The 25,454-nt window shown below is 38.2% G+C and overlaps 1 protein-coding gene across 1 annotated transcript; it reads right to left on the reverse strand.

The window, feature by feature from the left end:
* On the reverse strand, window positions 1-24,893 carry LOC113504831 (paired box protein Pax-1-like). The gene is made up of 5 exons (XM_026887298.1): window positions 24,723-24,893; window positions 3,258-3,414; window positions 2,265-2,397; window positions 1,764-2,009; window positions 1-1,531 (listed from the first exon to the last, which is right to left on the reverse strand). The coding sequence occupies exons 1-5, from the start codon at window positions 24,802-24,804 to the stop codon at window positions 1,439-1,441; spliced, it is 711 nt and encodes a 236-aa protein (XP_026743099.1). The 5' UTR covers window positions 24,805-24,893; the 3' UTR covers window positions 1-1,438.
* Window positions 24,894-25,454: the final 561 nt, after the last annotated feature.

The raw sequence follows: 25,454 nt of genomic DNA on the forward strand, positions 1-25,454 counted from the left end.
TAATATAAGAACAAACCAATTTATTTTTTATACTTTGACCAATAAAGCTAAGGTTTAAATAATGATCTCGTACTTAACATCTAGTTTGTACAGAGGTTTAGTTTTATAAATATGTATCTATAATAGTTTGAAGACAATTTGTCGGTGCAACTGAACAAAAACAGAATAGATTTCGAATAAACACAACATCCATGCTTTTTTGCCAATTAATCAGCTGATCGTAATATGTGACTTTGTTATGAACAGAGCTATGAGTACTCGATCAGGTCGGTAACCATATAAAGTAGATGGCTAGTTTAAAAAAATCTATTCTGTTTCTGAGCAGAGTTAAACATAGACTAGCCTTATTTTGAAAAACATTTGTCATAATATCGTCTCCAGATGAAATAAGTTATCTAAAATGGAATTACACATCGAAAATAATCAATTCATTGTTTTGAATAAGTTATCAGACTGATGCAATACAATAGTTCGACTAATGACCGTCAGAAACGAATCACGATAACTTTGTAAACCACAAACTGTTTGGTAATAAAAGATAATCAAATGAAATGCTATCTCCTATCAGAATAAGTACATTCATCGTATTTATTTAGAATATTTACATCTTTGCACCCATTCCCGACGGCCGCCGCCGGGTGAACACCATAGCTTATACATATCTACATCACACGAGGTATAATATTACAACTCTACACAACTAGCTGAACATTATCAGATCATTTTATTAATATAAAATCGTTAATTGAATGTAAAATCTTGTTGAAACTTCTTCTGCAGATAAATTGCCGACGGTTTAACTTTTGGCACCTTGATAAAAATACTTTCATCCATAACTTTACCCTGCACTTGTTATGTAATAGATTCAAAAACATGTTGCCTCGACTACGTACCAACTACTAAATTTTGAATACCAAAAGGAAAGATTAAATCACTCTCATTAATTAAACTATTCACCCTTACAATAAATAAATTCACAACGCTCACACAAAGATTCGGTGTTATACAACATCATCAGGAAGTCTTAGTAACTGCATAGCTGCAATATTAAACCTCGCGACAGTAACCGCTATATATCTTACATCGATAACGTAGGTATATACAATATAATACTTTTATCAACAATTATCATAAACATTATCACTAGAAGATCAGTTTGTGTCGCTTAAAATTATATCACTCACACTGCACTTCACATGGGATCACCGAATCACTGCATCAACTGGGATTTCCCCCAAAATTAAATAGTCTATTTTTATTGACGGTACTCTCGTATTAAGTAACTAAGTCTATTAATCTCAGTCGTGACGCGCGCTATCAGTTGCTCCACCTGCCGCCGCCGCGTCACCGCGTCACCTCGTCACAGCGTCACTGCGTCACCACGTCAGCGTGGTGGTGGCCACGCTCACCGGTCGTGGTTGGTGGCGAGGCGCGCGTGTCAGAGCGCGTGCGCGTGCGCATGGTGCGGGGGCGGCGCCTGCTGGTGCGGGTGCGGCAGCGCGTGAGGGTTGCCCGCCGTGTGCTGACGACCCTGCAGGCAAAGACACACATAAGTTACATGTTCATCCCGGAACAGGAGAAAACCAGCTGCGAGGAGTTTTTAGGGAGAACGTTAATAATATTATAAAGTTCAAGGCCGCTACAAATAATTCTATTAGCCTATAAACTTTACAACTTTAACCATTTAAACTTCTCACATTTCACAACTCCTTCTAATGCGAGGATGAAACAGTCGGAGCATTTCTAGTACTAGCGATACTAACTTGTAAATAGACATAGTAGTCGTAGGGCTGGTGCAGCGGCCAGCAGCGCTGCGGCGGCACGGGGTAGAGCGGCGGCACGGGGTACAGCGCGCCGCCGCCCAGCTTGTTGCGCAGGATGCGGCTGATGCTGGACACCGACGGCACGTTGTACTTGTCGCACACGCCGTCCGCCAGCAGCCGGTCGCGGATCTCCCACGCGAAGATGCCCGGGTCCTTCGCTTTTAGTTGCTTTATGTATGATACTACCTGTACACAAGCACAGTGAAATTGTAATGAAAATTGTCCCAATTTCGACAAATTGTTCTGCGATTTATGGGATATGGCTGAGATAATTGAAAAATACCTGGATGCACAGAATGTCAGGAAAAAGGGAATACTTGATGAATCTATGCGGATATGCTGAGCTCTCCTCTTTGTTCTCAAATTTTTATCTACGGGTACCTAAACCTTGGGGCACCAAGGAACAATTCCGGAATTTCCCGAAAGTGACAATCCACTTACCTTAGGTGTGGTGACTCTGGGTTTGGAGCCTCCGATGGCTCCCGGCAGTATGGAGCCGGTCTCGTGGTAGCGGGCCAGGATCTTGGAGACGCAGCCGTGCGACACCCGCAGCTGCCGGCTGATGTCGCAGGGTCTGAGAGCAAACCGATACATCAGATAGATGGACAGGGCAGTAGTTAAGAAAGGATGTTGCAGCTTCCATTAGCAAACTACGTTAACGTTAAACTAAGTTAAGTGACTAAGAGCTGATGAAAATTGTCTTAAGATGGCACCCATGCAATAAGTTAAAGGTGGATGCTTGACTTTTCATATTGTTTTTTTTTACTCAAAACTGAATAAGATTTCTAGAACCTCATTTGAAACCTGCGCTAAGTTTCAAATATTAAAAGATTAGTAGTAGTTAGAGTGATTCCAAAATTAGATTATTTCATAATTAGCTCCATGACAAGGTATAAGTAGATAGGTTCAGTGATCAGGCATTTTCTTATCGATTGCCTAAGTTTTTTGCATCGAGTAGTTATATCACAAGTATGCTACCTATTGTTGATATTTAAATACAATCTTTGCGCTTGGTTTAGTTTTATGATGAAAGAACACGTTACGTTATCGAGAAATAAAAGATAAGATAACTCATTCACGGTTTTATTGTGATTTAATCAAAACAAATGAAATATCGTTCAGCTTACTATTTATGGACTAGTGATGTCACTCACTAACTATTTTATCGATATATTTATGCTATTATGTATTTCCTGAAGTTTCTTTTTCTATTACGGATTGTGTTGTTCTGGTCTTAAATTATGGAACACTTAGAAAACTTAGAGACTAGGAAAAAATAGTTGTCCTCTTTCTACAAACACATTATTGTACTTCCCTTTGTAGGGATTCCATTTTAGTTTGATTTCTTACTACCAAATCCAAATGTTGAGCAATTACCTCTCCCCAGTTTCCCACATACTTCCAACATCCATCACACATATCCAAGTTCCTCACCTGATCCCAAGCTGCGCCAGCTCGACTATCCTCAGCCTCACAGCGTTGGGCAGCGGCCTCCCGTTGACGAACACGCCGCCGAGCTGGTTGACCTCCCCGTACTGCTGCGTGCCGGTGCCCGCCACGCCAGGGTTGCCCATGCCCCCGCCACTGGGGTCTGCGGGCAAAGAAAATATCATGTCACGGACAACCAAACTAATATTATGAAGAGGAATTTTGACTTTTTGCTTGTTTGTAATGACAAAATCAAAAGTTTTTTCATAAGGCATGTTATTGTAACAGGATCTAAAATCTTTGAACCGCTTTTAAATGCTGGATTATTGTTATATACGATCTAGATTATAATATATGGGTGCGAGAGCGAGTAGAGCCGAGTTGTACCGGCCTCACATGACTGCTGATGCAGATTCATGTTGAACCAACCACCAATTGTTTCACCGCCGCATGGGAGACACAAAACAATCTCTTGTTTTAAATCTGCAAGCTTTTTGGGCATGAGGTCTGTTAGGAAAACTTATTGTAGTTTTTTTATAAACAACAAATTAGTATTACAAGAAAGGAAATGTCTACGCTCAAGCTTTCAAGTCCATGAAATAAACCTCTTGCCTCAGCTTTTTCCACATTCGTTTAACGGTTGAAGTTTCTCAAGAAATTGCTTTATGTTTTCCTATATTTTGTCAATAAAAGTACTTTAAATAATAGTTTCTATTTCCAACTGTTGTTTACCAAAATCCAAACGTCCGTAGTACGTAAAACATAATGTTCAGCTAGTATATTTATCGAGTTTGGAGCCGGTTCCTTCACATTATTATGTATAACAACATAACGCCAAGTCGAACGTGAACCACGGCTTTTATATTATTTTATAATACGCTTGTAACATTACATAATGATTCATAGTTATTTATGTATGAATCTGACGGCGGCGACGGGCTCAAAAAAACTAATGAAACTCAAACGATTGAATCAAAAGTGGTGATAATAGGCTTTGCTGGAAAATACGAAGTAGTGTTGTATCTTTTGAGTTGTTTATCTTTAGTTTACTATCACACTCTTACATTCTTCGTTTTTATGAAGGAACTTACTACTTCATTATAAAGAAAACCTTTTAATTTTTGAGTGTTAAAATAGGTGATATGGCCTTTTACACTCATGTCAGTATAAAAATAACCTTACTATAACAAATTATAGTTTTTTCTATGACGAGCGAAACACAAGTCCGTTTTTTCACACTGCTAGGCATATTTTCCACATTTCGTTAACAGTCATTGTAGAATCATGATTATGACATGAGTAAGACTATGCTAAACCTTCACCTACGGGCTACATTGTCCTAGTGACGTCACAGGTGTCACGTGGTGTCGGGGCGAGTGTCACCCGACACCCACTTTGATGTCGCCACCGCCGACACTCATCGTTTTGTGTCGTCACTCGACTCCGGCGCAGACTGTCGTAAAACGTAGCTTGTTAACTTTGCGTCGGTTTGATATTGTATCCAGCTGGTTCCAACAAACGCTGATCCGGTATTATATGTCATCGTGGTATTATTATTTTCAAATCGGCTTCGTAATTGAAGGAAAAAGATACATTTTTTGTTCATCTCTGCATCGTGACAATCGATCCAAGAATAATAAGCCACTGGATTAACCGACTTTGAATCCGTTGGTGTTTTATATTATTTTGAAAGCGGTTTCAGGGTAGCTCTATCTCCCTATGGGAACCCGGCGCTGAGACAAACGTCACATTTTCAGCCTCGTATGTTGTTTTTCTACTGTTTCTGTCAGCGGTAGTAACAGCATTTTTGTATTTTGTGGGCTTATTTCTTTATACTGTCCGAAACTGTCCGAATATTGCGCACTTAGGTAATTAGATATTAAATCAGAAAATTGAAAAAATAAACACAATAGCTACAGAATGTTAACGTAGTAAGTAGTAGGAGTTTCTTGCTCGTTCTTCTCCATGAGAATCTACCTTCCGAACGAGCGTAGCTTCAATAGGAGACTGACCGATAGACTGACACTAATTTTTAGTATTGTTCATATGTAAATTGTTTTGCCGTTCAAAAGTGCCATATACTGGTATAATTGAAATAAAGAATTTGACTTTGACTTTAAGTGAGGCCAAGAATTGTTACGTAATAAAAATAACTTTTTTTATCAGCCCGAGGCACTTAATAAGAACAAAATAAGACAATCGAACGATTACTAAAACAAACTCGTATCTCATTTCTCTGTGGAGCAAACATTGAGGCTAGCTGTCATGCGCGTACTCCCGTTGCATCCGCCTAATAAACGTCACGAGACGTCACCGTGACACATGTCACTCCGACGCGCGCCACAGTGACACGCGGCTATCTGTCACGGAGCCGCGGAGTGGTGACAGCTGACTACAAATGACTGAAACATGAGATTCCTGAAGATAATTTTCAGTTTGTTTTCACGACTGTTAGGATACATTTATCATGGCGGCCGCGAGAGGGTTATAATTAACGAAGTGCTGATATCGGGGAGAAATTGTAATGCGCTACAGATATTAATTCGAAGTTATTTATGTTCCGCTTGTTAATATGATGTTCTAATTTATTTTAGGTGTAAAGAAATTTAAAACACCTTAAAAGAGAAACAAGTTCATCGTCCACGTTCATTAGTTTGAACTAAATCTACTCTTTTCGTAATCTTTCTCTAAAATGTAGACCCCATACCATAAATTCATAGACAGCTAAGCTAACTAAGGTACAATGCACATTGGTTTAATGTAAGAAGTTCTTATTCTTATTATGGAGTTTTACTGCAGTACTCTCTATTACTACCAGCACAAACCGAAAAATCTGCAGACCAACTCAAAGTAACTCAATTATGAAACATACAGTTTCGACATAAAACATGCCACCAAAAAGAATAAAAAACAAATTGCCGTCTCTATCCGCACCTAAACATGAAAAAGTAACAAAGACTTGACCATAACTCAGACGACTGCCCAAACCCTGACAAAGTACAGTCGAGCAAATAAAGCAAAGGTACAGTCGCGCACTCCTCGCTCGTCGGGAAACAAATTAGCGGGCCGCGGGACAAAATGCTTGACTAATGTCTAATGTCCCGCTGTTAGTGTTGTCTTGTTGTCCCGCCGTGTCACGCCGCTATTTATACCACTCTACTTACTGATTTAAGTGGGAATGTAATTTCATGTAAGTTGCAATTGTTTTAGGAGCTTGTGGTTATTAGTAGGCGCACTTTCAATTTGAGAATTCCATTCTTGTGTTTTTTACGCTCGTACTTTTTCTGCTCGTAATATATTGTATAATTTTGGTTACTCGAATGCTACATTATGTCCAGAGGTAATACATAATTGGTTATCTGTTGATAAAACAAGTACTTAAAGTTAGACTGGTAGTTGCGACACCGCGGTTTTCACACAAACAGGGTAAAGAAAGACACATTTTCAAAAGTACTTAATTTTCACCCATCAAATTATGACTCTACCAAACCTTATTTAACCTCAATTTAATTTAATTATCTGTTATAGAAGAAAAAACTAGAGGGGAATATCTGCCTGGCCTTATTTAACCTTACTAATAGGGATCTGTTTTTACCGTTTCAGGAAGGAACCCTGAAAGTGGCATAAGTGGAGAAGGCATCCAATCTGGTTACTTACTAACGTCAGGTTTAGCAATACATTTGTAGAGACTTCTGAATTTACATTATATTTCTTATTTTTTATATCTATTATTTAATTTCATCTCTTAATAGATACACTGGTCCACTAAAACCGTTCTATTTAAAAAGTCGTGACACTTGACGGCCGCTCTGAAAAATGCAGTTGGCAACAGCAGAGCACCGCGCGTCTCATAAACAATACAACACGAATACCATTGTTTTGTGGTTACATTAATTATAATCATCTCCATCTGTGATTTAAATAGCGTACTGAAGAATCATTCATTATGTTTATGTAATTAGTTACCGGTATTTAGTCATCATCATCCAAACCTTTTCCTAAATGTGGCTTCTAGTCTAGACGGTTGCAGCAAGCAGCTGTGACCTCCTCAACCCAGGCACCTCAGCAACACCCCTTCCTCAGAATAAGATTGCCAGTCTTTCTAGCTTTTGACTATTCGTAACTCGTTATGACATAAATAATCAGCGACCGCATCATGTGAAGCTTAACCTGAGTGTGTGTAGTTCTATGTCAGATGTGGAGCTTACTTCAAATACAGGTCAATTTTGTTTTTTCTTCACGACTATCGTTCTCCGTTCTCTTGCCAGACGACTGAAATGATTAACTATACAAGCTTCATAAATATGCCCGAGATATGCATTAAAAATGCAAATGTACCTACATTACACAGAGTTTCGTAGAGAACATCATGATATCGTAAACTTACAATTTTATAGGTAGTTTTGTCTGACATTAATCGTTTTTATCGTCGAGATGATTTATTTGAGATTTTTTCAAGAAGTTATATCGAACCAAAACTCAAATTTTCCCAAAATTAAGTATAATTTTCGACATCTGTTCAAATTTGTGTGTCAAAACGTCACAATTTGTCAAATAAATTGTTATTTATTTATTGTTTTCCTTTTTATATTACTTTTCAGACATTGTACTATAGCTTGGGCTGTGTTTTGGGGAAAACGTCGTTATCACGATATTTAACGATAATAAGGATTTATAGATTAGCAACCGGTTATTTCCATTCTAAATTATATTTATCATTACATAATTTCTGTCAACGACAATGTTTTGAATTTGAACACTATTTATACTATTATATTTGTAATATTTTCTTTTATCTTCGTTTAATCTCCTTCACACATAGGCAAGTAATCAAAATAATAAATAGCACTCACACTAAATTAACCAATTGTAGGAAATGACCCAAAATAGATACCTACGTCATATAATGTAAATAGGGAACAAAAGTCTCTTAAAGATCTATTTAACCTTGTAATAAATCAACTCATCGCGTCATCGATAAACGGTCGATGGACTTTAGGACCGCAGGGGTCCCGATGTCACCCGACCCGTGACGGAGGTCGTCGCCACATTATAATGTCCCATAGTGATGCAGCCAGGGCCCAGGGTTTGGAGTGTCGGCATCAGATCAGAGAGGGGGCGGGGCGCGGCTGATGCGCCACATCGCACATGTGGCTAAATGACATTGATAGTCATTAAGAGTTCTGGACAGAGCAAACCTTTTTTGTGCAATAATAAATGAGTTCAATATTTGCGGTTGATAAGTTGCGCTTTTGTTTTTTTTTTATCTGAGACATTTTTTCACCACATTTTGTTGTGAAACGTTCAGTGGACAATTGAACGGAGATTTTTTAATTTGATGTGTTGCTACATTGAAAAACTTTTAAGTGGCAAGAAACCATAGATAGAAATAGAGTACGAAGTCCACACCAAGCTCTACCACTACAACTCATCACACAAGTTTTACCCACGTACCTACGAAATTGTCTTTGGGTGGTAAGTCTATAGTGACGTTACTACTAACCCTGAGATAAAAACCCTCCCTAATTGCTCTAGGTCCTTCTGACCCCAGTATTGTAACGACAGTGTTACATACCGTCCGGCGGCGCACATCACAGGCGGGGGGCGTGGCCGCCACGCCTCGCCGGGCCACTTGACACCATGTTACATGTTACAGAGATACGTACCACACGGGGGCAAGTGTTATGTTTAAGAGAACTTGTTTGAGTTATCTGTTACCGATAGCTCAAGGACTGGACACTTGGAGACTCGGGTTCCATTCAACAAAACTGAAGTCCTTCAGAAGTCATCTCAAACGCTAACTTCTTTACAGTTTATTTTGTTTTTCCCCTAATTTCTCACCGATTTCTTTTATGCTCTTATCGTGTGCCATCTGAATCATAACCATTATATCTACCTAGCTCTATAAGTGAGTATACCACCCAAACGCAGCGTCCAACAATAACGGCCGCGGCTGCGCAGGCGCAGGCGCACGTGTGCGCAGTTTTTGTCCGTTCCGCGAACGTCCGTCACGCTCCGGTGCTGACGCCACATCAAAGGGTACCACAATGTCACATATACCACACACTGACACATTTTAGTAGTTTTTTTACTAAATTAAACTTTTGAACTTGTTCTCTTTGTGGATATTGCTTAATTAGTTGTAAACTTGTAAATGATCTATTAGGTTTAGAATAGTTTAGATATTTTGAGAGGAAGGCTCTGGGCTTCGAATGAAGAAAGATCTCTTAGAAGGCAGAGTTGGAGACAAAATTGAGTAATAGGAGTGGCACTAATAAGGCCAAATTGAAAGGTCAACCTCTACGCTTAAATTTTGTTATTACAGCAATTTGTTTTAAACAACTTCTGCAATAGGCATCTAGATTCTGTGTCACTGGGGAGTTTCACAAACATTCAAGTCATTTACACCAGACACCCAATTACTATTTGGTGTTGAATTCAATGACAATAAAACCAAAAAAATTGTTGAACCATTACTGATCTATTGAAGATGAAGATGTATACAAATCATGATTTTACCTCAAGTCCAGCTCACAAGGACCTAGTAAACAATTTTTCCAAAGAAAGCAATTTCCGATTAGAAGCGTGACAGTTCCTCATAGTTCAGTAAAACCGATTAGCTTTCATTGCAGCGTGAGCACTGGCCGTTAACCGCGTGTGGCTAATGCGGTGACACGCGTGCGAACAGCAATGTAACCAACACGCCGGTGATTGGGAAATGTACGTAACGAGGAGGGGAGGCGTTGTCAGTGACTGTGCTTAGTGCCGGGGTAGTGGTGGGCTGCTGTGTGATAAAACGAGGCGTGGAGTTCCAGAGAAAGAAGGTTTGATACATGTCTAATGGTTACCTACTTAAGCTTCAGACGTGTAATACCAGGCAATGGATTCGGAAAATTAATAAGATAATGAGTGATTACATAAATTACAATTACTACAAGGTATGCTTCTCTTTCCAACGAATTGAAATTATTTACTATCTGGTATTATCTATTTATCAAATTATCACGAACGTTTAAACCCACTCAATTTAAATATCGATATAAATAGTCGAACAAATGTTTCATATTTATTTTCGTACAAAAGTCGTTATGTCATATGTTCACGCTTCAGCGATGCGAAAGATAGCAGTTTTAAATTATCCTCATACGTCACTAGAGCGTGGTCATAATGCGCCATACGAAGCAATCGCAATGCTATTAGCAAAGAAATGAATGGAAAAACAATCTAGCTATTTATCTCGCCACTGATTCACAACTACCGTATAAACAGACGCGCGACATATCTCTAAATCAAATTACTGCAGTTCTTATATCTTGTGAGATAACTCGCGATTGCGAATCCTCAGATAACACTGATCAATCACAATTTAACTACTTCAGCGCCGCGCGAAATTACACATTCACACTCGTAAATAGATAATAATATTGTTATCGATAACAGCAGATCGATGCGACACCGCACAGATATTAAATCGAACGGTTTCTTTGAAACATTACTAATTGGTTTTAAAACGAGACAGCGCCATACACGACCGGGTCCGCCAGACAGGGAGAGCACATCATAAGGCGGGAAACATCTTTCTTTCGGCGGTTAATTTACGACGCGCCTTTGACGCGGCTCTGCTGACAGTTACTAGTGTAAGCAACGAATATAAAGCATTCATTAATTCGAGCGAAACTCCACAAGTTTAATATCGCTCAAAATATATCGCTTACTACGTTTGAAAGCCCGCAGAATGCGAAGAACAAAGCCAGCAATGGATCGTTAAAATCGCGAGATTATCCCTTTGTGTTGGATGTATAAATACATGTCTTCTTGTATTTTTCAGTGGCGATTAATTAATAGCCGGCTCTTTTATGTTCGGGGCGCTGAGTGTTTTTTATTGGACTGTTTTAGGTGAGCTTTGATATTAAGAAGAATTATTTGTGTGATATTATATGTCAAGTGTCGGTCGGTGTGGGAATTAGATCTAGTGACACTTGTTGGCGATGCTTTATTATCAGAAGATGTAATTATAGTTCAGGTTTAAATAGGATACTAGGTCATCATTATGGGTGTAGAGAGAAACCTCGGACGACTCTTTGGGTTCCCAGACTTGAATTATTTTGCTGAAACTTTAAAACTTAGAACCAACTGATACTAGTGTTAACTCTGTGGTGTACTACACCAACTTTTCCATACATTTAACTCTTTTTTTTATGGTCGCAATAGGTTTCACTTATTCTTCATTACATCCTGCTTTACTCAGCTGTGTTTTCGGTTTATCAAGAAGGAAGAGATCTTGAGGGCAAATTAATAAGACAACTAAATAACAGTAACGTTTAGATTTTGATTGTCCCAGCAGATTGTTATAATTATTGACAACGCAAGTTAAGTACACTGCAAGTCTCCTGAGTCCAGTCCAAGTGGGACTTGCAATGCTTTGAATACTATATAATATAACTCGTTTTTTTCCGGATATGTTTTTAAAACTATCATGTAAGTCTACAATTACAAAATTCATGCATTAGCTGACCAAGGGCAGGGGAAGTCTGTAAAATGTATGTGATTGTTACAGCAAAACTTAGACAAGCTAGTGATAATCCCTCATGCGATGGTGTCAAGATTACAAATAGCCCAAATGATTGCCAATCTTGGGAAGGCAGCATCATGGCAAAGCAGGCATCTTCCAGCTCTATAAGAAGAAGATTAGCGGAACTGCAATAAGGTCTAAGCTTACCTACCACACACGTACCACATTAATTTAAATATAATGAAAGGTCTGTTGGAGGTGTTGTATCGAAGTCGTCCTTGTTAGCGTTATCGATCAGGCTGGAGTATGGCGGATGAGAACGCGCCTGTTTACGACCACTTTTACGACAATCGCGCGGCCAATCAGCGGCCTGCGCACGCGCATACTAATCAACTTTCTATTACAGATGTACTGTAACGGTGCTGCGTATCGCGTATTTCGCGTAATTACATACGCGTTTGATTTACGCGCCCCTGATAAACTGTTTTCCGTGTTTTTGTTAGTTTGTTGGACTAATGTTGGGTTATACATAATGTTTTATCATTATTTTGTGCCAAAGAGTGCTTAAAATGTTGTATTCGTTAAAAAAAAAACAAATTTACAACTTTTCTTTTTGTAAAAAAATACAGATGACATATTATATACTTCGTTTAAAAAAGAACCTATTGCCGGTTCTTTTTCAATGAAGTTACAAAATGTTGCCAACTCCTGGATCACACAACGGACCAATCAGAGAACGCATACGTAGAGCCCGCCCAGAGGTAAATAGACCTTAAACGATTTAATTTATTATAATTTTATTTATTAACTCTATTGATATTGATAGCTGTCGTGTACTCAACATGGTCGTGGTAATCCTTGACATAGTTTACTTTACCGGTAAATGTTGATAAAGCATTACTTGAATAATAATACTTGTTATTCTTGTTGTAAGGCACTGTAAGCACACTGTGGCTACAATAATACAATAGTGCGTATTTTCCAAAAATAATGTGTTTAAATTCGCGATGTGTCGTACCTACTCCTTATACAACAACATAATTTTAGACAATCAGAAGTTATCGTGAAATAGAAAAGAGCCCTGAAGATGTCGTGTTGTCATATAATTTAAAAAACCTCTTGAGTTTGCAAGTACTTTTACGATTAGCTATTAAAGTCTATTTACTAATCAGAATTACGCATGATTCATATCTTGTCAACTCATTCCAGGCTTTCAGCGTTTAACAACAGCGTTAAAAGGAAAACTTATGAAAAATCACCGTGAACTTGCAGTACATTGTATGTTTGGAAAACTTTGACTCCAAGCTTCTTGCTGACGTAACATTTCATGGGTTATAGAGTACAGTACTTTCTGATCAGGTAACAGACAGTCGGACATTCATGGGGCAGTAAACACCTAGCTTACTCGAGTATGTTGCGCGTCACCTCGTAAACGTGACGGACACGTGTTGTCTCCACCCGCAACACGTTACACAACTGACACGTGCTGATTCTGTATTTTTAGCAAAATCCATTTGTCTACCTCTTAACCTCAGTAGACTTACAAGCCGTAGTGAGTACAATAGTTACGTAATTGTTTAGCGGCCCAAACAGGTTGATGTGAAAAGTGCGTTGAGTAACTTTGAGAACAGAAAACAGGGCTGAGAAAAAAAGCTGCTGGTCAATTATTTACTTGAAAGGTGCTTTCTATAATTAGTGGTATTAACTCTTACTTTTTGCTAAACAGATTCTAAATCAATTAATCAATATCATGGGTTGTCGTCATCAAAATTAAAATGGAAGACGTTCCCGCACTAAGGAATTTAATCCGCGGGGGGTTTTACAAACATACAAATCACATGCACAATAACACCCAGACTCAGATCAAGCATTTGTGGATCACACATATACTTGTCGTACGCGGGGAGCGAACCTGCGACACGACACGCACAGTGGTTTAGGCGTGGTGACCTCAACCACTCGGCTATCCGTGCAGTCATTCGACAATTCAAAAGTCTTAGACAGAGCTTATTTGCGACACACTTCGACGAGCATGCACAAAACAGTTCACGGTGAACCAATATATTGATGTAAGATGTTTTCCTTCATTCTGGTTTGATCGTGTCGCAGCAGTGTGAGCCGGGACCACACAGGGCGACAGGCCGCCGACAAACGAGCCCGCTATGCAAACACGGGCTACCGCCGGCCGCCGCGCGCACTCCTCGTGTGAAGAGGCCTTAGCTGTCGAGAGCACGCCCGGTTAATGGCAGTAGCCTCCGAGTTCTGTTTGAACTGCTGGGACATGTTGTTTTGAATTAGACGACTATTGTACGGTACTGTCCGCCGGTGCCGGTGGTCCGGGGGGAAGGTGCACTAGGAACTACACTAGATCATATTAATAGACGAAGATACATCTAGGAACGAAGGTTCGGTTTGAGAGTTTGTGAATATTCATAATATGATATTTTTATTTTGATAATTAACTTTCACCAAGTTATCAATAATCTGGAGGCAAGATTTGTCAAATCAATTTCAAAAAACGAATTGTCAATAGAAAATTATGTGTGATTCCATGGCGCTTTTTCGAAGAAGTATAATACCGGTTAGTCTGATCAATGCACAAAAAATCTTATTTAAACTTGAAAAGCTCGGAGTATTAACCCGCAGAGGATCTACACACATCATTTAAATAATGACTCCATGCACGTAACGGATGTTAGACTACATCAAAGGCTAGTAAAACAAAAACCATGTCAAAGTATTGATTTAAACAAATTCACACGACATCATCCGGTGGAGAGCCGGCGACAACAAGTCCTAGAGCACGATACACGAGTACGTGAGCCTATTAATTAGCATATTAATGAGTGCAAATAGCCGGTCGTGTACCAATCCGTGTATTGGGTCGAGCTCCATTAAAATATGGTATTTAAACTGCCAATCTAAATATAACTGCACACAAAGCTCTACAAACATCAGTGGCATTCCTCCCAGGTGTAATGGGCTGGCGAAGCATCATCTGCCCCTTATTAACCCCTATAAACACTGTCAAAGTATTCTGCCATAACCCATAAGTCACTATAACTAATTATTGACATGGCACGCGCCGCGGCCACAGTCTACAGCGCTCACGGCACATTGCCTCCGAGCGGAACCAGTATGCTCATTGTGGGCCGGGACAATTAGTTATCCTGTGCCAGGCTTCTGTTCGGAGGTGATTTTCATTTGTTAGCGCTATTTCTGGATATCCGCATCAGGCCAGCTGGACCTCTAGTATATTCTTAATGGGGAGGGTTAATTGATTTTGACATTGTTTAATGAATATGAAAACTGTTCAGGAATATTCAGAAATTAACCTTAATTTATGCATTTGCAAAATTTATCATTCTAATGTCCTAATATTTATTGACTATGATCTTCTATGATTTCATTCTTTCATAGTTTTGGAAAGTAATCATCACCTAGAGATTTATTCCAGTGATGATCTTTAGTCATCCATTAAAAATTAGGGACACTTTAAACTTTTCAAAATCTCGAACCATAACTCATATCCTACCAAAAAAACCGATGTTCAAACATTTAGTCTCAACACGTCACCTCTGTATCCCGTTGCGCCCGCGCATCTGTCAAGACGGTAGCTGCGGGGGCGGGAGGGGGGTGCGCCGGGGAGCGGGGGGGTCGTTGTTTGCCGCCATTACGCTGTTGACACGAGGCGGGTCGGCTAATGCGTGCGCAAACACCGCCGTCCCTTAGATCAGGCTTCTTGGCGAAACAGACTGACGTAATTAGATGCTTAGTATGACTTCGCGAAGGTTTTTGATGATTGCGGAAGCTGTAGGTGGAATTTTCCATGACTTATTTTTTCGTACGTCTCAACAGTTATTTTTCTGTATTTTTGCTACATGCTTGTAGCTGATAATGATTGTTTGTGTAACTGGTTACGGAATACTATGTTTGGAGTAATTACGTCGTCACCATCATTAAGCAAGGAACAATGAATACTTTTTGATACTAACTCCAAACTTATAAATTATTTTATTTCAAATTCAGTTTCGGTAGCCCTGCGCGGTGCGCTTGCGCAGCCCACATGAGCACTCATTGAGCAGTGGAAGAGGTGTGGCTTGCTTATGAGCTTTTACTAGCCCAAATACTATTATATTTAAAAAAAATAAGCAATACAGCAATAGTATTTTTGCAATAGTACATTAGAATTGTTTTTGTACCGCCGGTACAACAAAATTCAAAGTAGTCTAGTCGAACGATTTGGGCGAATTTATTTCGCCAATCTAATACTAAGCCGAATCCTTACTTATCCTTAGCTATAAAAACCCAGCACTGCACTTTACCTAACAATTAATACAGTTAGGACCCCACATTTATTTAGAAACAGTATCTGCGCAGTAACTTGTGTTATTACTACGAGTAAACAAAGCTCGGGCAGTAGCAGACGATGTCGACTTACAAATCTCTGCACACAGTCCAAACAACCCTCACAGTAACTAGATACGATCCGCAAATGTACAAATCAGGCGCCGGGACCCTTTATACAACACACCGTATTAGTCACCCTTATTTATAGCAGGTTTAGGTTGATTTTCCCACTTTAGATGAGAGGACAAATAAATGTAATTGACAGGAAATTGTAACATTACTCTGTTTGTCAAAGCGCTTAGTTTGGTTGAATGCTATTTATTTTGATTTTTACGGTCAGGAGTTTAAGAGGATGACGCACTAATTTCTAGATAGGTATTTATGTAGATCCTGTCGATAGAAATTGACGAAAGGAATTGTATGGGTGACGAGAGTCTCATAATATTAATTATTATAAATATTGTATTTGATATCTTACACTTTGTTATTATTACGAAAAATTAACGTAGAAACAAGAACATGATTACAAATACAAAGAGGTGCAGATCTAAAAATAAAAGATTTTCTTCTTCTTAAATAAATTATTGGAACCAATATTAGCAGGCAGGGTTGTCAATAAATAGTGGTAAATTGAACTATAGATCAGTCAGATATTTTAAAAACACTCTACTTCCATAAAAAAAGTATATTTGGTCAAAAAACTATTAAAATAATTTATGACAATACTTTTTTTGTTTCAAAAATTAACAAAATAACTGTAAAAACAGACATCATGTTTGATGTGGTCTCCTTTAAATATTGTGTCAGAGGCGACATGTCCGGATCGCAGGCCATTTTGTCAGCAGCCCGGTAGCATTGTTTGGTATGGCTGCGCCTGCGCCGGCCGTCGCGCGTCGCGTCGTACAAACACGGCTCGCCGGACAAACACGCGCTGTTTGTGCCATTAGCGGACAACTACTGCATATTATTGTATTGTGTTTACTTTATAACGTGGACCGCTATTATATTCTGTAGAGAAATGAAGATTACAGCGAAGAAATCTGTAAAGATGCTTCAGTCTGCAAAACTTTGAGAAAAATTGGGTCTAGTAAAATATTCAATAGTTTTTAGATGGAAAATTTTAATTGAAATTTCGAGTCTACTTACTACCTTATTTTCTACATCAAACGCCAAAGTCAAATCGTAGAGCCATTGTTTAAAATAAACGATTTTTTTACGCATCTGAATGATTGCAAAGTGTAGCAGAAGGCCTTAGTTATATAGTGTGTAATACTATCTATATCTATACTAATATATAAAGCTGAAGAGTTTGTTTGTTTGTTTGAACGCGCTAATCTCAGGAACTACTGGTCCAAATTGAAAAAATATTTTTGTGTTGAATAGACCATTCATCGAGGAACGCTTTAGGTTATAAACCATCACGCTGTGACTAATAGGCGCGAAGATAGGTACAATGGAAAATGTGAAAAAACAATGCAGGTATAAATCATAACTTATTATTTCTACCCACGGGAACGAAGTCGCGGGCAACAGCTAGTAAATAATAATCAGAAAATAAGGTAAACTTATTTTTCAGTACCTATATCGACTTCGTATTGTCTAAAGCGATTCACATTTCCATTGGAAAAGGCGTCAGGTATTGTTTTATCATTCTTACAGAACATTTAATTAGGCAATGTTAGCAGTCATACAACTAAAATATAAAGGTCTAATTTGTTGCGATTATAAAGATAATTCTTGTTAATTGCTTTTGTTTATAAATATTATGGTGCGAAGCTTCAAAATAATTATGAACCACTTTGGGCGTCGCAACAGGAAAACTCTTGCATAAACTTTAGGCGGCGGTTTCCGGAGCCGATATAAATAATATCTTATAATATTAATGTATCTTAATAAACGCAGTTATTACTAATCTTAAACCTTTTTAACTGGCCGCAGTTAAACTAACTGTTTACATAAATATTGTTATTTATGAACTTTTTGATGACTCGACTCTTTAATATTCGCGATTTATTTGATTCGGAAACTGCGATGAAATATATGAAAAGTAAATGTCATTTTTATGTCATCTGTCGCATTAAATTAGGTTTTAGTGATAGCCATATCTGTAGCCTCAACAAGGCTTGGGAAAAGTCTGGACAGGAGAAGAGTGTCATGGTTAATAGAAGTAGCAAGGCATTTCTATTAGATATTTTACTACTTATACAACACAAATATGAATAAAATGTAAACTGTTTTATTTTTCTAGATAGATTTAGTTTAATTTTTTATGATAGTGTTGGGAACTGCAACGTATCGATAATTAAAACTATCATAATTGACGTCAAAAAAATATTTTTCATCACCCTTATAATCTTACTACTGTCATTAAAATTGACATCACAATTGAATATACATACATATTGATTAGAATATCTGGAGAAACTACTGTACACCGTCATAGATTTAAAAAATGAAAGTGTAGTTATAAGAGCTATGGATAGTATATTATGTACATGTATATTAGAAATCGCAATTTATTTTGAGTAAAGCGACAAAACTAGATGTCATCGACTTATGACCTGTATTTCGAGACTTCAATTTAAATGTGTTGATTATAATGAAGCATATACTCGTGTATACATACTAGCGGTGTGTGCGTGGCTCGTGCTGTTTGACGCGCGGTGGATAACCCCGCGATAACCGCCGATTATCGACGACCCCACCCGATAGCGGCTCGCCCGATGTGTCGATACATTTTTATATTGTGTTCACATCACTAACACGCTTAAGAGTAGGGTTGGCATACAATACTATAGGGCTGGCGATGCCTGTATAAGTATGTATAGTTATGGAAGCTACTTAAATACTTCATCATCGCTTGGATTACGAGGCTGATTGTTAAGTTAGTATTGTGATCCTTTAATCATCATCCACGAAAACGCTCTTAAGGATAATCTTGATAAGAAGTCCGAAATAATTGCTGCTGCAATTTTGGCATACATTTTTCTAATTTTTATTTTGCTCTTAACAGGAAGTTGATTTCACTTAGTCTAGTATCACATCACCTTTTCCAAATTGATGTTGCCATGTAGAAGGTACTGGCATAAATATCATGTATATTTTACTTCTTGGGCACAAAAATAAGAAACCGTTTTAGACCTTTGCTATTCCTTTAAGTTCCGGACTTAAAACAATGTCTACACAAGAACTAACTTCATCAACTGAGTGCATGATTGGGTGATTCGTTTGTTTAAAAAAATTAACTTCCGACGCACTTGTAACGGAGAGAGAATCAACAAACCAGTACTGCGCATCAAAAATAGCAACACATCGACAAATTTTCGTAAAATAAAACAGTTATACAATGAACGTAGTGACGCGCAACGGTGCCGTTTTATCGCAGTTATCGATAACCCTTGACGCCCTCTGACACATCGATAAACCGCATGCGTTTAGTGCGGCGCTGCGTCTGCGCCGCCGTTATGCCGATTGTAACTAAACCAGGTAATTAACTACTAGCTTTTTTATCTCGATAACGGTTTTTAATTAATTAAATTAAGTTTTTAATGGTGGATTTTCAACATGTTTGAAATGTAGTTGAAAATTGTGTTTTGGTATTTTCAATTTATTCGATTAAGTCAGGAAGTCCTGAAACATTAGGTGGACACGACATTGCTAGGTTAAACCAAATTTAAACGTAGACATGGAACAAGCAATATTTTGAAAGATCGCTGAGCCCAGTAGAACTAGAAAAGACATCATGTCAAAGACGCCTAATATATGAAGAATTGCGAGGACTTCAAGAGTAGGAGTTCAAAGTTGAAGATACCGTTGCCATATTTTTTCCTAAAACTATGTTTGAAAGTGGCGGTGCCCTAATTGCATTTCAAATTCTATCAGAGAAAATGTAACTAGGTAAATTTGCATCACTTGCATCATATGTCACATAACTATAAAATATCTACATCTTCAGTACAAACTACATCTGGTTTGCATTCGACGAGTAAACTTAATTGTTTAAAGCCCCATAGGTTAGAGAGAATAAAAAAATAATCTTTACATAAATTCCTATTGAAACTGACGGACAGATTAACTTTCTTATGTGTAGTAATGGCGTGCGATAAGACATCGGTACCTAGTAGGTAGCTCGATGGCTATCGCTTAGTGTCGTAGTATCCACTTATCGCAAACTGGATATTACTGACTTCTCACCGATCTGTAGCGACTCGGACAACCGTACTCGGAGTTACTCCTTCAGAAAATTATGGAGAGAGTCTTCTATTAAAGCTGCAGAGATTTATGGATTAACTTTCAAAGGACCAAGTTTGCAGGCATCACCTAAATGGAGGAAACTGTACTTAGCAGAACAAAGAGGTAGGCAGAACAGGCGAATAGGCTTGTACTCACCAAAAGGAGCCCAAGCTCAAAGATGAGATTCAAATTAAAAGACATCTCTGTTACAAAATCAGGTTTCTACATTCAGAATCTATGATGGTAATGGCAAAAATGATATTCATTAAAAATGATTACAAGAAACGACTCTCGTGGTTTCACAAACATTCAAGTCACATGCACAAAACAACCAGACACAGAACGGATCACACAAATCCTTGACATGGCACAGTAGCTTTTGCATATTGATCTAGACCACTCAGGTATTCATGAAGTTAAGAAAGAAAATTATATTCTCAAGACGAATATATATAAATATTTTTATTGCCTAATCAGCCGAAAGACTAGGTATCTAGTTATCTGAAACCATATTAACAAATTTTAATTGAGAAAAACCCAATTTAAGCTAATGATTAAACTGAAAACCGAATTGTAATGCTGGACCATTACAATTCGGTACAAAGAAACATGACAAGTCGACCAGAAGATCATGTAGTAGGAGAGTATGAAAATATTAATAGATTACATTTCTAATTCTGATCAAAGTGAAGATACGATGGCAGTTGTTACAAGACTGCAACTCTGGCTGAACCCAGTAATCGTGACAATATTAACGGACTGATAATCGCGGCTGTCGGCAATGCTAGATGCGCTTGGCACACTCTAACAGCTTGATAAATGATAATCGTTTATGTTTCACAAATGTAATTTATGTAATGATATTGCCAAAACTCAAAATGTTCCCAAACGATTGGGAACAACTCATCTAGAAATATTATTATCTTCCAAACCTGTAAGCACCACCAGCCTCTAACCAACACACCAATCTTTCCGTAAGAGATTGTGCTCTAGAAAGATTTACAAAATTTCTGATACATCAATTTAACATTCTCAGTTCACTGAGAAATTATAAATAAGTAGTTATGTTACCACTTGATCTTTTTGCAATCTAAACTGTAGCAACAATCATATAATTTTCATCGAATCATCATTCATATCATCAAAGGACCAGGTTTTTTCATGGTAGTCGGTCCATTCCTCCATTGAACCAGGTCCTAACACTTCTCTGATCTAATGGACCTCCACGGTGTCAGAACTCTACATTCCCCCGCTGACGCCGCGGCGCCATCTCTCCCACCGCGCACCGTGAGATGCCCCCTTATCTCTCCTCCTCTTATCATATGCGTCACGGCGCTATCTATTGTGCTGCTAATTAATTGTGCGACTGTAGCTGGACATGTGCTGTTGTTTATCTTACAACAAGATTTGCGTGCTCTCAACGCATTCAGATGACTGGATCAGCTGAGACCGCGTCATATGATCGTCATTGGAGTCACGTTCGTCATTGTAATCGCTTGGGATATCGTTATCGGGATTCGACTTATTCTAGAACGATTTTTGAACGTGATTTGGGGTCATTCATGTATAATGGACATCTATTTTCATTTAGTAAAGTAGGTATACACGGTGATTTTTTAGTCGTCTTACAAAAGTAGCCCAGTTCATGTATCCGACGTAAATTACCCCTAGGCGCGAATATTATTTTTTTATCATCAACTAAGATAATAAGTACGAAGAAAATTAAACAAGAGAAATCTGAAATATACTCTTAAAAATGATAAAATTGCCGCCGCCCGCGCCCCTCACCATTGTTACAAGGCTCGGACCGCGCTCGCAACAGAGCTGTGTTTCTAAAAAACTACGAATTGCATCATAATATTGAATAAAAATTGCATTTAATTTTTTTTCAAATCTCATAAATACCTATTTTTTTATCATGAACGTGTTCTAGTCATTGGATACATGAACTGGGCTGCTTTTGTAAGACGACTAAAAAATCACGGTGTATACAAAATTTTCTGTCTGAAATTGACTACCAGCGGAATATTTGTGTACCATGAACGAGACCCATATCCTAGGAAAGTTATTAGATCATAACAATACATAAATCAGTTCAGTAAGACACAGTTCCACATGCGAAGTAACGAGCCAAAGTATGATGGTTCCTGGGGAATTATTAATTGATGACAATCACCAGTCTTAAAAATAACCAAGTAAAAGTATTTACATCTACTTTTTGCGCTAAAACATGTGAATTACCAAAAACTAATACAATTCAAACAATTTTCCACTTCACAGGTCCTAGTTTTTCTACATTCCAGTCCTCATTTAATTTTCGCCTAACTTGAAACAATTTCAGTTATAAAGTATGACAAGTATTAACGACATGTAACATATATTATCTATAAAGATGATGTAATGTAGATAACTATTGCACTAACTACACAACTAATTCATACTCAAAAATAATGTACCTACTTAAATCAAGTGACCTTTACATTTATGTAATTTTGATCTCTACAATTTTAGAATTTTCTAATTAGATTCTACTTAGTTGGGACAGAGATACATCTCTTCACTATACTTGTTCAAAAAGGTGGAGGTTCTCAGTTCATCTGCATTTTTTTATATTTGTGACTGAATAAAGCGATTTTGTTAATTTCATCTAGTTAGGATTAGTTGTTTGTATGACTTTGGTTGTATGTTTTTGTTGAAACAAAATATTATTTTTCATTCGGTCTTTGTGCCTACCACTGCCCCATTGAGTAAGATTGTTTCAGACACCGCTCTACAGAGTGTAGAACAACGTCTCTCTTTCAGAACTGCAACAGCACTACCATCAGATGTAGTGATGGGCCTCTTTAATTATATTATTCATATTCTATACAATGACTATTATCACCAGTGGAGTGCGACAGGCTGAGTAGATTAGTTTTATGCAACTACAAAGGCTGTAGTTTCTTAAGGTTTTAAAACAAAGCACTGAAAGTCCTTTATCGCTGGGCAAGTAGGTAAGTAAACACGGTTTAACATGCTTGACTAGTTTGTTGAATTGTACAATGTTTTTAATTAAATCAAGCATATTTAATTACGAGTTTACATCAACAAAAATGTGTAATTTTTACGAGTGTGTTATGTACCGAAGGAACAATTTTAGTGTTGCTTCTAACAAGACTCATAACCGCGCAGTTAACTATCGCTGTTCTGACATTGTATGACAAATATTGTTTCAATTTAATTACTTGTACACTTTCTGTTTTACGAAGCGAGCGGCCATTTGGGAATTATGTACAAGGGTGGATACAAAACTTGTCGTCATTAAAGAGCTACAAGCAACAACTACGAGGTGTAATAGTTTCATTAGTTCGTAAATTGCGCATTAAAAGTAAATGTTACTTGCCAAAAACGGTGAAGGAACACTTAACATGATTTGTTCAAGGGTATGGTTTGCCACGTCAGAGATCTGCGGTCGGTTTAAGTCTGACACCAGTACTTTAAATTCATACTCTACTTAATTGGCATGTTAGAGCCGAATATTGTAATAATTAATTATTATAACAGTCTTTTTTTAATGTGTTAACTGTGCAAGAAATTACTCAACTGGCCTACAGTAATTTAACAGAATAAGTTTATGCCTAAAGCATGACTTGCTCATTTTACATTATATTAATGGGGGATAACAAGTACCCAACCATTACAATAGTATAATATTATGTTTTTATATGTTATCACGATAAACAAAACACAATTAGATTAGAGAAAAAGCTATCGGATGCCAATCAATGGGTATTAGTTTATTTGTTCAAATGTTACTCCTGAAATAAACGCCTTGCAAAAAAAACAAGCCATGAAAGATGAAAAAACTGCACTTATTTAAATATAATTACGAAGATTTTTTTTCTTAAAAGGCTTTATAAAAATAAGTTTGATCGTTATAAAATTAATGAAGTTGGAAATAATTTTTATTTTTGAGTCTCTCTTGCATTAGGAAAAACGTAAGAGATTTAATCAAATTTTGAGGCACTCTTACTATCTCTACAATCCCTGCACAGAATATGATGTTGAGAATTGTCTGTATTTTTGAATCTTTCATAAGTTAGGTTAATATTTATTTTCTTTTCCATAAAAGCAACAAAATGTAGTAAGTGTTTTTACCGTTTATTTGTATAAAATAAGTGCTCACTTAAAAAATAAAAAGCCTTCATGATCACGTTTATGAACTCTCGTTTTTGCCCGTTTATAAGAAAAAAATTAAGATACTTATTATTTTAAATAACTCTTGACCCCGAACGAAAGTAAGAAATTATTTTCTTCCGACGATAGGATAGTTTTGAATATCCAAAGTATGTAGTTAAATTAGGTAGAGTAAAGATAGAGTAGGTAGGTGCACTCACCGGTATCCATCGAGTAGCCCGCGGCGGCTGCTGCGGCGTGCAGCGCGCCGTACTCCTTGCCGTCCATGCCGCCCAGCATCATGTCCGCCGCACTGCACTTCACATGGACACGCACTCACGTTCGCCGCGCGACGCTCCGCCGCCACATGTGCGCGCGCGCCGCCGCCGCGCTGCCCGCCACCACCCGCCCCGCCCCCCGCCGCCATTGGCCCGCGCCGGCCAATCGCTGCGCTTCATTTCGAACGCTTTCCTTTTTCCATGTCGCGTTCTATTTGAAGCGTGTTGATGCATCTTTTGTCTTTACCGCGCGAATTCAATCTTTATCGCTCATGAAATAGAGTTCACAATTCGCCGGACAGTTGTGTATAAATATGTCTGTTTTCCCGTTCGGTCGGATGCGCTCGGGCAACGAGCGAGACGAGAGCCGAGGAAAATGCGTGCCGCTCGAGTAGGCAGGGTGAGGTGCGCCCGCGCAGCGCGGGTGGGAGCGCGGCCGCTATGTACGCGGCCCGCGGGGATTCGACACGGCTCTATGTACTATGTACGCTCTTTGTAATTGATATTTTTTATGTTCGTTAATTCATGTTGCTAACTAATGTTCTGTGACTGACAACGATACGAGAAACTGATGCGGCGACATTAGAAAACTAAACTAAAGTGTTTGGCGTATGTTTGTGATGCATGTATTCATTTAATTGGGCACAAGTTTTTCGTTGTTTACTAATGGGTCTC

The sequence above is a fragment of the Trichoplusia ni genome, chromosome 23, assembly GCF_003590095.1.
Source record: "Trichoplusia ni isolate ovarian cell line Hi5 chromosome 23, tn1, whole genome shotgun sequence".
NCBI lineage: Eukaryota > Metazoa > Arthropoda > Insecta > Lepidoptera > Noctuidae > Trichoplusia > Trichoplusia ni.